General features: G+C 41.2%; 1 protein-coding gene across 1 annotated transcript; it reads right to left on the bottom strand.

Moving 5' to 3' along the window:
* Window positions 1–1012: 1012 nt before the first annotated feature.
* Window positions 1013–12219, bottom strand: smg9 (SMG9 nonsense mediated mRNA decay factor). Its single transcript, XM_083537726.1, has 14 exons — window positions 11892–12219; window positions 11647–11811; window positions 9170–9244; window positions 8500–8725; window positions 8285–8382; window positions 7922–8034; window positions 6484–6595; window positions 5473–5568; window positions 4834–4919; window positions 4471–4577; window positions 3238–3345; window positions 2527–2652; window positions 2177–2321; window positions 1013–1485 (listed from the first exon to the last, which is right to left on the bottom strand). The coding sequence occupies exons 2-14, from the start codon at window positions 11788–11790 to the stop codon at window positions 1407–1409; spliced, it is 1515 nt and encodes a 504-aa protein (XP_083393852.1). The 5' UTR covers window positions 11791–11811; window positions 11892–12219; the 3' UTR covers window positions 1013–1406.
* Window positions 12220–14651: the final 2432 nt, after the last annotated feature.

Raw genomic sequence — 14651 nt, 5'->3', positions numbered from 1 at the left:
ATACTCATAGAGCATTATCTGAGAGCAGCCTATTTACGTTTTTGGTGCTTACCACATGAATTTTTTTGCATCATACAAGCAGTTAAACAAACAAAATGTTAAACATCTTCAGCACTGCTGATGCATTGGATTCACTGATACCTCAATATTCTTAATCCTCGCATTTAGTTAAACCTTTGTGTTGTACAATTGGCTGTAATTATTAGCAGTTTCACACTCGAGTCTCCAGCGGTGAACTTTTGAGAGCCTCAACAAGGATGGAACTATAATGGACATTTGGTCTCATGCTTTTTGAATCTGGTTCCTCTTAACATTTCTTCCTCGTACCATCTCAGGGAGTTTTTGATTGCCACCGTCACCTTGCTCAAATTTATAGGGACTCATTTTTGATGATAAATTGTGTGTTTATGATCTGTTTATTTCGACAAAACTGCTTCCCCTTTTAGTTACGCTGCTATAGCGAGTTTTGCCGGAGTCCCCAACTGCACAGTGTCTAAGATTTATACAATAATAAGGATACGTATTGTTATAATAATCGATATTTCTCTCTACCCATCACCCCTCTTCCCTCTCTCTCTCTCGTTAAACATGCTCCTGAGGTACCAGCGACAAGTGTTTCTGTCCCTTTTCTCCCATCTGGATTTAGTTCTCTTCGATTGGAGGCCAACACAGGAGAGCAACACAGGAGCTTTGAGTGTGGATTTGGACTGTAGTAAATGTCTACAGTCTACTACGATGGTTTAGGACCACTGGTTGCAATTAAAATCACCTGATGAACTGTAATAAACATTCAGTGCCACCAATATGGGGATGGGTTCCCTTTTGGGTCTGGTTCCTCTCAAGGTTTCTTCTTAGGGAGTTTTTCCTTGGCCACAGTCCCCACTTCTCTTGCCTATTAGGGACCAACTCATACATTCTTTATTACCGCTTTGTCTCTGTACGTCTGCTTTGAGACAGTCCATTGTTAAAAAGCGCTATACGAGTTAAAAGAATTAAAAAGCGGTATGCAAAATCAAACTGAATTGAATTTTTTTTATTAAACATAAGTAGGAAGCAGTGCCACCTCACGGCTTCAGTCTGATCCTGACCTTGAGATACTGCCTGCCCAGAGTTTCTGTATACGAACGATTTGTGTCCGATAAGATCACTAGTCTTTTTGTTGCGAAGTCAGATCTTTTTCCTAAATCTCAGATGCAGGCAAGAGATCTGGGGTCAGATCCACATTCAGAGACTTGGTAGAAGATCCGTCAATGTTCGCAAGCGAGCTTGCTGTCTTTTCCTGTTCAAGCTACAACACTGCCAGTAGCTGGTGTCTGACAAGTAAGTGTCCCAGCGAAGACTCATCCCTGTTCTAGTCGAACAGGCTTCACGTTGCGTGCCGTTTCCAGATGTGGGTCTCGTCTGGTTTACGACAGCAAGCGGCTGTATTCGGAAAGTGCAGAGGACTTCTTTACTCCATCCCAAATTCTTGCAGCGTAGTGGAACCTGAGCAGGTACAACGAAGCGACAAATAAAATCAGCCATACAGTCCACTTTATCAGACATTAAACCACAGATAAGATTACTGATGATCATGTTTCTTCACAGTATATGGACAAAAGTATTGGGACACCAGACATTTCTAGCCATATGTGGTTCTTTCCCAAACTATTACCACAACGTACACAATTGTATAGGACGTCTCTGGACGTGAAAGCATTACACTTTAAATTTACTTAAACTAAGAGACCCGAAGCTGTTCCAGCATGGCAATGCCCCTGTGCGCAAATGGGTTAAAATGGAAGAACTCCTAATATAGAGCTTTGACCATAACCTTAAGATGAATTTGAACGCTGACTGCACCCCCAGGCCTCCTCACTGTACATCAGTAACTGACTTTACTAACGGCCTTGTGGCTGAATGACCACAAATCACCTTCATTTCCAACAGCTAGTGGAACATCTTCCCAGAAGAGTGGAGGTTAATATAACAGCAACAGGGGATGTGAAAACGGATGTTCAAAAAGCAAATACCAAAATTGATGGTCAGGTGTCCACAAACTTTTGTCCACATAGCGTACTTGTAAAAAAAGATCAGTAACGATTTTACATTTCCATTGGTAGTCACAAATCCTGTCACAACCGAAATCTAGAATTTTAACTCGTGTTCATTGTTTGATCCTCAAACTCAAACTTACCAGTTCTTCTCAGTGAGGATGGTGTGGGAGAGCTGATTGCGGGACATGGCCAGGACTTGGCTACGCAGTTTGGACACCAGTGAAGAAAAGCTTGGGTGGCCCTTGTAGCCAGGCAGCAGAGAGAAAAGAGGAACAGACCCAGATCCTGGCACACGAACAGAACACGCGCTCATCAGCTAGACGCTTTTTTTTCCCCCCACATGCCGTTCAGCACATTTTCATACAAAGCATATTTAAAGTTTGTACTTTTAAATGTAAACTTTAATATTCCTGCTTCCACTGTATATTCAGCTATTTTCTACAACATGCCTCCTGAAAAAAACAAATAAATAAATGAGAATTTCTCAGACCTGCTCTTGTCAACACTTCATCTCCATCGTTCTCTAAAATCGGCAAAAGGAAGAGATTCACTTCATTTTCAAGGTAGGCCCGATCCAGTCCAGGGAATATATTACAGTCTAACATGGACAGCATACCTAAAAAGCAAGAACACAGCATCAGCACATTTATCACCTACTACTGCTGCTGCTGCTAATAATAATAATAATAATAAAGCATACACCGACCAGGCATAACATGGCATTGTAACATTATGACCAGTGAAGTAAAGAACACTGATGATCTCATCATCATGGTGTTAGAAGCATGAAAAACTGGCAAACAAAAGCCAGATTGTGATGGCTAGACGTATGGGTCTGAGCATCTCCAAACCTGCGGCTCTTTTGGGATGTTTCCGGTCTGCCGTGCTCAGTATCTATCGAAAGTGGTCCAAGGACGGAACAGTGGTGAACCGGCGACAGGTCATGGGCGGCTGAGTGATACTGTACCTTAAAATTGCTGAAGAAGTTAATGCTGTTGATGCTCGAAGGGTCAGGACTGTTTTAGGAGCGAAAGGGGGACCAACACAATATTAAGCAGGTGGTCATTATGTAATGCATGATCGGTGTATTTCATATGCGCCATACACAGGGGCAGTACAGTTTCAATAACATGCGAAATTCAACCCTAATAAAAGTTAATGTAAAAGTTAAAGTGAAAATCGGATAATGGCCAGGACGAACCTTTATATTTCAGGTGGGAATGGGCCATCAGTTTGTCTACAACCATGTGCATATCTTTCAGATTTCGCGGACAAAAGTCCTCCCTCCTCGCTTTGTTCTGCAAGAAAACTATAAAAGCACGGTCACGTCAATTGCAAGTTGATAGGTATGCCTTGAATATCTGTATCTGTAGTGTTTTACAGTGTTTAAGCTGTTGTTTTCTGCACAATAATACAAGCAGTACTCCAAAGCCGTGCTCACACTACACTTTTTGATCCATGTGGATACCCGAAACGCAAACTTGCAAGAAAACACTGGTTATAATGCTGTGCTGCGGCGGCTCGTTTTATACTACTACTACTTCTTTCGGCTTCTCCCATAAGGGGTCTCCACAGCGGATCATCCGTCTCCATACCCCCATGTCCTCTACATCTGCCTCTTTCAAACCAACTACCTGCATGTCTTCCCTCACCATATCCATAAACCTCCTCCTTGGCCTTCCTCTTTTCCTCCTACCTGGTGGCTTCATTCTCAGCATTCTCCTACCGATATACCCTCCTCTGCACATCTCAATCTCACTTCCCTCACCGTGTCTCCAAAACGACCTACATGCGCTGTACCTCTAATAAACTCATTTCTTATCCTGTCCATCCTTGTCACTCCCAACGAAAACCTCAACATCTTCAGCCCTGCTACGTCCAGCTCCACCTCCTGTCTTTTACACAATGCCACTGTCTCTAAATCATACAACATGGCAGGTCTCACCACAGTCCTATAAACTTTCCCTTTCACTCTTACAGATACTCTTCTATCACAGATCACTCCTGCTATCACTCTTCTCCACCCACTCCACCCTGCCTGCACTCTTTTCTTCACTTCTTTAACACACTCTCCATTACTTTGCACTGTTGACCCCAGGTACCTGAACTCCCCCACCTCTTCTCCACCTCTTCTCCCTGTAACCGCACCACTCCACTGTCCTCCCTCTCATTCACACACATGTACTCTGTCTTACTCTTACTGATAGAGGGGTATGGAGACGGATGATCCGCTGTGGTGACCCCTAATGGAAGCAGCCGAAAGAAGAAGCTTTTGCATATACAAGGAACATTTATTTTTATCAAAAACATAAATGCCTTAGTGTTTCCAAACCTTTGAGAGATGTTTGTAAATTCTTGTGAATACATAAACATCTGTTCTGCTAACACAAGCAGAAAGCTAATGTTCAAGTGATCTCAGTAGAACTAGGCTTACTGATGTGAGGATAGTATTCTGATCCATCATCCGGTCCTGATGATCCAACACTGTCGTGGCTGGCAGATGGAGTCGAAGGCTTCAGCATCTCAGCGGTTTGTAAAAATCTGTTTAGCAACAGAAGACGACGGATAGCTTTTTTTTTCATTATTGTTAATGGTGTTCCCTATGTGATATACTCTAATAACCAATCCCAAAAAGCTCTTAGCGCTGAGAATAATTCACCAATGAATGTTTATATGAACAGCAGTGGAAATTTTTTTTTAGAAAGCTAGTTATTGGATTATATATTAGACATCAGTTATATATATTTGAACCGTTACGTACCCAAAAATGTCCTGAATAAAAGAAAAAATGTTTTACCTGTAGAGGTTGATGTCTGTGAACCAGTCCTGAACCACAATTACAACGTGGCACACGGTGAAAAGAAAAGCCGCGATCTGTAGAGACTAAAAACATACCAGGGGACAAAAGGAGTTACTTTTGACATTTAATGCACTATACGGACAAAAGTATTGGGACACCAGGCACACAATTATAGCGGGTGTGGTTGGATGCTATAATATCAAATTGTCCATTAACTTGAACTAGGAGACCAAAACCTGTTCCAGCATGACTGATTTCTTGCTATAGAGCTTTGATTTCAACCTTTGGGATGAATTGGAACGCTCACTGCACCCCAGGCTTCCTCACATCATCTAAATCAGTACCTGACTTTACCAACACCCTTGTGGCGGAATGATCACAAATCTCCTAAATCTAGTGGAACATCTTCACAGAAAAGTGGAGGTTATTATAAGAGCGAATGAGAACTTAATGTGGAATAGGATGTTCTAAAAGCACCTATAAATCTTATGGCCAGGTGTCCACAAACTTTTGTCCATATCAAAAATGAATCAAGTTGATGGATCGGTTTTAGGCCCGTTTTCTTTTTTTTCTTTGCACATTTTTATCATCATTGATTAAATCTACTTAGTACTTTCTAGTTTTTTCGAGACTGACCTGCATCTCCACATAGGTGTGTGGCAGGTTATACTCTGGTGGCAACTTGCGGTCATTATTGATGAGATGGTCCAAAATAGAAGGGCTTAAAATTGGCTGTGGGGGGAAGAGACATTAAATGTCAATAACACAAGCCCATGACACTTTCATGCAATTATCCAATCAACCAATCATGTGGCAGCAGCACAGTGTATACAATCATGCACATCAAACATCAGAATTGGGGAAAAGTGTGTGTGACTGTGGCATAATTTTTGTGCCTAAACGTTGTGCAAAAATGTTGATGCTGATGAGACAAAAAGAGGAGACTGAGTCACGTCCGACCTGACAGGAAGTCTATGGTAACGCACATAACTCCACAACTATAACAAAAAAGGATGACTACAGCAGCAAAAGACCACAACGGTTTCCATTTGACAGTGAAGACCAGCAGCTAAAGCTATAGTGAGAATGAACACGTATCTGCGTCATTTTCCGCAAAACGATTGGCTGACAGCTCTAAAAAAGTGCATGAATACTATTAAAGTGGCCCATGGGTGTAGTAGTTGTAGAAATAAAATATTGATTCATTCTGGTCATCATAAAACTTCGAATGGCAGTACACAAGATGGTTTGCAGCAGGATCTTCATAACTCATTGGGGACATCAGCTCTCAGGACAAAAACAAAATTGATAAATGTGACATTCCGCCCATCTTCCAGTCCAGGAGTTGCTTCCGCCTGGCATATTTTAGTGTTTCGCTGCTCGCGAATTAACGTGACTGCATTTCCTGTGTTGAACTGGATGTGTTTACGAAAGGGGACGCGGGGTTTCACCTGGACAAGGGTTTTGAAACGTGTGTTCTAACCAGATATGAATGCAACACGGAAAAAGCCACTCAAATGAGTAGTAGAAACAATGGATTTCCAAGTCGTACTGACTTTTGATTAAAAACAAAACACAGCAAATGATACTTTTAGTCTCAGCGAAGGACAATCAATACCAACCACGTGAAACAAAGTCAAGATTAACCTGTGTGTCCAGGAAGATCACTCTCTCTTGTGTAATATAGAAGTCGATTCCACTTGTCTGGTTGCCTCCTCTCTCCTTGATCTCCTGCGTCTGGGCCCTGAATACATACGCCCTGTGCAGCACAAGACACCGATTACATTATTACACAACTGATGATGATCAAGTTCTTGGTTGAGAAAAGAGCAGTGCACTGATGCGGTAACAAAGAGTTGAAGGTACACATAGGACTTATAATACTAATACAGTGGTACCGGGAACCGGTCCGTGGGTCAGTTGGTACCGGGCCCCACAGAAAGAATACGTAACTTACATTATTTCCGTTTTATTTATTATCTGATTCTGAAGAGTTTTATTTCGGAAAATTACCAGATTCTCTCCTCCACATGTCTATGACTCACTCTTAAACATGTCATGATGCCTCGGTCACATGTCCTACCTCCATCCTCTACCTTCTTAAAAGGGCTGCTCCTTCCGCTAACTCATAATACATTACCGCTAAACTGAAACCCCCAAGCTGAAAAAACAACACAGTGGAGTCATGTTTATTATATTATTTAGAAAATACCAGTGTTTATGCTGGTCGTATCATTTTATTTTGATGTATTTATCCGCCACACTTTAAAGACCGGTCCGTGGCGCAAAAAAGGTTGGGGGGCAAATAGACCAACACTGTACACATTATAAGCAAACATGCTTTCACCAATATACAGTGGTGGAAATGGTTATTTGAGCCCCTGCTGATTTTGAACATTTCCAACCCTTTACAATTTGAACAGAGAGAAACTCCCACATCCCCAAATTAGTCGTGTCCCTCTTTAGGAAAGAACTCCTAACATCAACTTGAGATATGTATAAAAGACGTCAGGCACAGAATCAACCTCTTCCATCTAAACCTCTCCACCACCATGGGAAAGACCAAAGAGCTGAATCAATGAACAGTTGATAACCTCAACAATCATGGAACTGTAATGAATGGACTATAATGAATGGACATTCGGTTTCATCCAGATGAGGACGAGGACTCCCTTTGAGTCTGGTTCCTCTCAAGGTTTCTTCCACATACCATCTCAGGAAGTTTTTCCTCACCACTGTCACCACTGGCTCCCTCAGGGTCTAAATTATCACCCTGAAATTTATATCTGTAATCTATTTATTTCTGGAGAGCTGCTTTGGGACAATGTTCAATGTTAAATTGCACTGAAAGGGGAATAATTATTCTGTCCTTCAGAATTGACCATTTTTCAACCTTCTATCAAGCTCATTTCAATATTATTAATAGCTACATAGTTTGTAAGTAGTAGTCGTCAATCATGAAACGATTGTCAACATTTCTTTTTGCTTTTTGCAATTATTATTAATATATAAAAGCACATAGGAATATTGGTTTCCCAGCAACACAAGTCAAACAGTATGTAATACACACACGGTTTATTATTACCTTTGGTCTTCTTCAGGCATGTTGGCTGAGAGGAAAGACATGATGGTGGACTTTCCCATTCCCTGGTGCCCAATGACTCCCACAACCAGCATGTCGGTCTGGTCACGTAGATACTAAGCCACGGAGAGACACACCCGGCAACAATGAGGATATATACAGACACAGATTCTTTTTTTTTTTTTTACTGTAACTAAGGATTGTAAGGTAACAGTTTATTTGGTGGGGGGGAGGGTTTTTTGTTGAAAAGCCAATATCTTGTGTGCGTAAGTATTCAAACCCCTCACGTGATGAAGTAGTTTTTGCAGATTCTTCTCTTCTTTAAAGCAAAACCGGCCACATCAGAGGTTAAACAGACCCCCTTACCTCTATAGCGCTGTCGCACCAATTCATTTGGTCGTCCACCAGTTTAATGCTGTGCTTCATTTTCTCGGGGGGGAGGAGCTTCGTCTGACCGATTACAGCTGTCGTAAGTAAAACGAAGGCGATTATTAATATGAAAAAAAGAGACATGCTGAAGGGCGAGCGGCAAGCAAGAAGCCCTTTCGAGGGCAATGACAAAAGACGCGAGGACAACTCACGATCGACAGCGCAGGTGGACGCAGACGAAGCCATTCCGCGGTTCTGGATCTGATACACAGGCTGTGTTGGACGTTGGCCCTCTCGCTCCAGCTTTGCTGCTCCAGAACCAGAAACTGGAGGAGCAGCATCCGGTATGGCGCCCGGTTTACCTCCTTCGTCTCTGGCTTTTATCAGCATTATCGGCTTGTCTAAGGGGTTACCGCCGACTGTGGCGTTCGGTTTTGCCTGAAAGAGCACAGGTTCATCAAAAAAAGAGAAAAATCAACATCAAGAAAGCCCGTTCCTAAAAATCCTAAATCCAGATCCTAATGATGTGCTCTCTGCAATGTTACATCATTAGATTGTTGGCATTCTGGGCATCACCACCATACTGGTGGGGGTTGGATGGGAGGTTAAGGCTCTGGGTAACTGATGAAGAAGTTTAGGGGGTTCAAGCCTCAGCACTGAAAAGCTCCCACTGGTGGGCTCTTGAGCACGGCCCTCAACCCTCCCTGCTCCAGGGGCACTTTATCATAGTCTCTTTCATTTTGTTTTGCGCCCATTGTTGGATCTTGTGCTCATGTTCGAGCGGGTTTCCTCGACCATCCACAAATATGTTAATAACTGGAACAGGATACTGGATTAGCAATGGTAGTTCTGAAATCATCTGCAGGTTCCCTACAGACTCACCCTTTCTCCTGGTGGTTTGGCCAGAATGATAGGTGTTTTCTGGAGAAGTGGACCGGATGGTTCTTCGCTCCCATCCTAAACACACCATGTACACAAAACAAATAAAAAATAAATAAATAAAAACACCTTTTTGCATTAATTTCTTCAGTTATAATATATGAATTATATATAATCATACACAGTGGTGTAATTTCTTATTCTTTTGCATGTTTGTCACACTTTAATGTTTCAGATCATTAAACTAATTTAAATATTAGTAAAAGAGGACACACGTGAAAACAACATGCAGTTTTTAAATGAAGGTTTTTATTACAAACAAAATCCAAAATTACATGGCCCTGTGTGAAAAAGTGTTTGCCCCCCTGTCAAAACTGTGGTTTATCACACCTGAGTTCAATTTATCTCGCCACACCCAGACCTGATTACTGCTACACCTGTTCACAATCATTAAATCTCTTAAATAGGACCTGCCTAACAAACTGAAGTAGACCAAAAGATCCTTGAAAGCTAGACATCATGCCAAGATCCAAAGAAATTCAGAAACAAATAAGAAGGAAAGTAATTGAGATCTATCAGTCTGGAAAAGGTTATAAAGACATTTCTAAAGTTTTGGGACCCCAGTGAACCCCAGTGAGAGCCGTTATTCACAAATGGCAAAAACAAAAGCCCCCAAAAGCACAGCAACGACTCATCCAAGAGATCACAAAAGACCCACAACAACATCCAAAGAACTGCAGGCCTCACTTGCCTCTGTTAAGGTCAGTGTAAAAAGTTTTACTTTTTGGAAGGTGTGTGTCCCATTATGTCTGGCGTAAAAGTAACACCGCATTTTAGAAAAAAGGACATCACACCAACAGTAAAATATGGTGGTGGTAGTGTGATGGTCTGGGGCTGTTTTGCTGCTTCAGGACCTGGAAGACTTGCTGTGATAAATGGAACCATGAATTCTGCTGTTTACCAAAAAAAATCCTGAAGAAGAATATCCTGCCATCTGTTCATGACATCAAGCTGAAGTGATCTTCTCTCCTACGGTACCAGTCAAAAGTTTCCACACAGCTTCTTAAGAGTTTTTTCTATTTGTTTAATTTTCGACATTGTACATTAATACTGAAAGCATTCAAACTGACACGTAAGGAATTACATAATGAACAAAAACGTGTTAAATAACCCAGAATATCTTTTATATTTTATAAAATATTATATATTTATTTCTAAAGTAGCTACATTAACCGTTAATGACAACTCGATTGAACAGAATCGTTTAAACGGGTGATTCATTGAATCGCAACGACTCGCTTATTAACAGTGACTTGTGGGGGATTTGAATTTTATATTTCAAGCATCCTTCCTCTGCACTGCAAAGATGGAATTCTGTGGATACTGATTTTATTTGCTTGGTAACAAAATGTCATATTATTCTAATTCACTGATTAAATGTAAGAATTTGACTCAAAGATGTCCTTAAGGAACAAACCTTGAGATATACAAAATATTGAAATATTTGTCAATAGCACACACCCCTACCTACTAGTGCTACTACAACATCTGTACAAATCCATATTATACCAAGTAAAACTCAGTTCATTAAAAAGAAAAGGCAGTCTATCATTACTTTAAGAAATGAAGGTCAGTCAGGTCTCAAGAACTTTAAACGTATCCAAGTGTGGTCTCCAAAAACCATCAAACGCTATGAAGAAACAGATGTGTGGACCGTAGCAAGCAAGAAAGACCAAGAGCTACCTCTGCTGCAGAGGATACGTTTATTAGAATTACCAGCCATTTGCATAAATGCTTCTCGGAGTTCAAGTGGCAGACATATTTCAACATCCAACAAGTAACACAAGAGATGGACATTAGATCAGTGGAAAACTGTCCTTGGGTCTGATAAATCCAAATGTACGATTTTTGATTCCACGTTGTCTTAAGACATTCAGAGGGTAAAGGGACGGTTCCTGAACGTGTGGTTCCCACTGTGAATCATACAGGAAGAGGTGTGATGGTGTGGAGGTGTTTTGCTGATGAAACTGTTGGGCGATTTTGTCAAAACTGTGGGAAAACATAACCAGCATGGCTACCACAACATTTTGCAGCGACGTGCCATCCCACCTGGTTTGCATTTGTTTGTTTTGGAACAAGACAATGACCCCAAACAGACCACTAGGTTATTTAAGAGCTGTTTGTCCGTGATGGAGTGCTGCATCAGATGACCCGACCTTCACGATTACCCGATCTAACTCCAGTTGAGGCGAGTTGGAATTAAGTAGACTTAATGAGAGTGAAGGAAAAGCAGCCAACAAGCACTCAACAGCAGGGAACTCCTCAAGATTGTTGAAAAACCATTTAAGGGGACTGACTACCTCATGGGGCTGTTAAGGGCGTGTGGTTAAAGCAAATGGGAGATACTATGAAGAATCGAGAATATAAAATACATTGTTTTCCTAATGTAATGCATTAGGAAGCAGGTACAATAAACCTACCCTGCGCTCTCGAGGCCCGTAGTCTCGATCACGACTCGGTCCGGAGAGATTCTGTCCAGGTGGTCCAGGCTCCCTGTCTCTCCGCCTGCGTCTCCTCCGTCCTTGTCCGTACATCCCGGGCTGGCTGTGTCCAGACTCCGACATAATGTCAATATCGCTTCCAAACTGTCAGAAATAAAGCGTCATGATTTTTTTTTTACACAAAACCCCCAAACCCTAATTGAAACGCTATGACAGGCATTTACCTGATAAACAGAAGTCCAAACGCCCCTTAGTTCCCTCTGTAGGCTAACTACATAGGCTGCGTTGTGCTCCTAATGTTTCAGCACTAATTAGCTTGCTGCTAGATTGTACTACTTTTATAGATCTCTAAAGGTAATACAAAATAAAGCAATCTTTACAAATCTTTCGAGAGTTATTTCAATATAAATGCCATTATAAACAGAATTTGGGACGCTAATCTAGCCTGCAATAACGTTCTTCCTGATCCGGGTAACACACAATGGACAAACATAAAAAGATGTTCGACAGGAAACAAGGGCTGAGTATTTTGGGTTCCGGAGGTAAAAATTAGACCAGGACGTGATCATAATTATCAGAACTGAATATGCTGGTGTGTGGGTTGGCTAGACTAAATGTTTCCTAATGGTGTGTGTGTGTGTGTGTGTGTGTGTGTATGCCAGTGGCGAGCCGTGCATTTTACATCTAGGCCTTAAGTTGTGTCCTACCTGAATCACCCGAATCCACCTCTTCATGCCATCATTATGATGCCACAGCAATAGAAACCATCGCCATTATACAGAAATGCAGTATAACAAAGGGCTTCATGACAGACAGATTTTACATACAGCAGCAATAAATGTTATTACCAAAGCAAGAAACCTAATGAACACAATTCAAGTCTCCTTTCACTGCAGCCACATCTGGACTGCCTGTGTACATCATCTCTAATCCATTCGTATCAAACTCATAATATGGCTTGGGGGTTTTCAGACATTTTTGTTAATTTTTTGTGCGGTTTTCCTGTTTAAAACGAAGGCAAATTGTGTGTTTTTGTGCACATTCTACAGAAAAGTAAAGGCGGAATTATAAATAGCTCAACTGTTTTGAACTGTTTTGTCTGACCTTTCCTCATGACTTCCAGCTTTTTTTCCTCAAAAGTCCATCTTGTAAATGTTCTTGAAAGTATATCTGCACCCAAGTCAGCCATCGTGGAATGAAACAGCTGTTAAATCACACCAATATATTTGTGCAGTTTGCTACAGATGTAGTTTGCAAGCACTGAGTAGCACACTGAAAAAGCTGTAGTTATTAGCCCCGGAGGTGCCAAATCAAGATCTCGTTGGTTAAAGCTACAGGTGTCAGCACTGTTCATTTTAAAGGCTTCAAGGTAGATTTCTTTGGCTTTGGCAACACGTGATGTGACTGCTGAGATCTGATAGAAAAACGAGCACTCGCAGCGGCTCAACTGGGAGAAAATCCATGAAATGAAGACAACGTAAGAATATTAAAGCGTAAGTCAGTGATTCTGATTAGTATAGGAGATGGCCTGATGGCCCACCACTGGCGGTTGCACAGTGCCCTGTAAAGAATTACCTTACTTAAAAAAGATTGACTGTTTTGAGCCCTAAATCGATACTGCAACATTATTTAAGTGATTTTTCTTGTTTTCCTGAAAATTTATATTGGCAACCTCTGTTAGACCCCCTCATTCCAAGCAATTTACAATAATCTGAGCAGATGAGGGTTAAAGGGGCTTTGCTCAAAGGCCTATTAATTGCAGCTTGGTGGTGGTGGTGGGATTCAAATTCATAACCCTCCAATCATTAACCACTAAGCAACCACTTACTTTGAGTAATTGCAGAGCATTTAAGATCCGTAATAGCATTCGGATAGGTGGAACTTACAATACAGTCTATAGACCAGTTTGTGGACATCTATATGTTGGTCTTCCCCAAAATGTAGATTTTAAGTGCACAACGCTATAGAATTACAATTTTCCCGGATTTTCAAAGTAGGTTTTAATGATCTGCAATTTGACATTGACTAAAGTTTGTTTTGTCGGAAGTTTTGTACTTAACTAAGTTTTAAATCGAGGTAAATAAACAAACAAACAAATCAATCAATCAATTCAAATAATGCTAAGGGGGAAAAAATCGTGCCCCTGAAAGTTCTGCAATACTACACTTTTAGATCACAAGATGGAAACGGACAAGACAGACCTGTGCAAAAGTGTTAAAATAGTGCTGTTGTTGTTGCACTTTAATTTGTAAAGGTCCTCCAATTAAAAACAACTAGTTAGAGATTTATAGCCGCTAGTCCTTTTTGAACTAGTGAATTTACTTGTGCTTAAATAGATCATTAAAGTAACAGTACTTTTGCGTGAGTAGAAAATTGTATGACTCTTTCCACCTCTTCAGTCTTGTGGATGATTGAGCACAGCCACTCTGCAAAGCCTCGTTGACTTCAGCAAAAGCACCTACAATGGGCACTTGAGCTTCAAAATGACCATGGCATGATAGAAGAAGTCAAGCTTGGTCTGATGAATGAGATTTCGTTTGACATCATGTGGATTGCCAGGTGCTTGTGTGTATCTTACAGGAATGCATGACACCGGATTACAATCTGCGAAGGGATAAAAACAAGGATATTTCTGTACCTAACACATACCTAAACATGGTTCCAGTTACACTTCTTCATTCCAACAGTATTCTGGAATGCCAGGTGCCTCTTTCAGCAAAATAAAGCATCTTAAGACAATACAAACATTGATCTGGAATGTTTAATGAACTTCACATTTAATTCAAGGTGCTGAACTCTAATTTCCCCAAATCTCAATCCGATCGTAAATCTGTGGGATGTGATGGACAAACCAAGTACGGACCATTAATCAGTTTCCAGGACTTGAATGATCTGCTGGTAACATTTGAAAAGGTTCTGATACCACAGCACACCTTCAGAGATCTTGTGGAGTCTGGGCTTTGAGGGCTCGGAGTTGTTTTGTG

The sequence above is a fragment of the Silurus aristotelis genome (assembly GCF_946808225.1).
Source record: "Silurus aristotelis genome assembly, chromosome: 1".
Taxonomy (NCBI): Eukaryota; Metazoa; Chordata; class Actinopteri; order Siluriformes; family Siluridae; genus Silurus; species Silurus aristotelis.
This window is presented reverse-complemented; position numbering and strand designations above follow the sequence as displayed.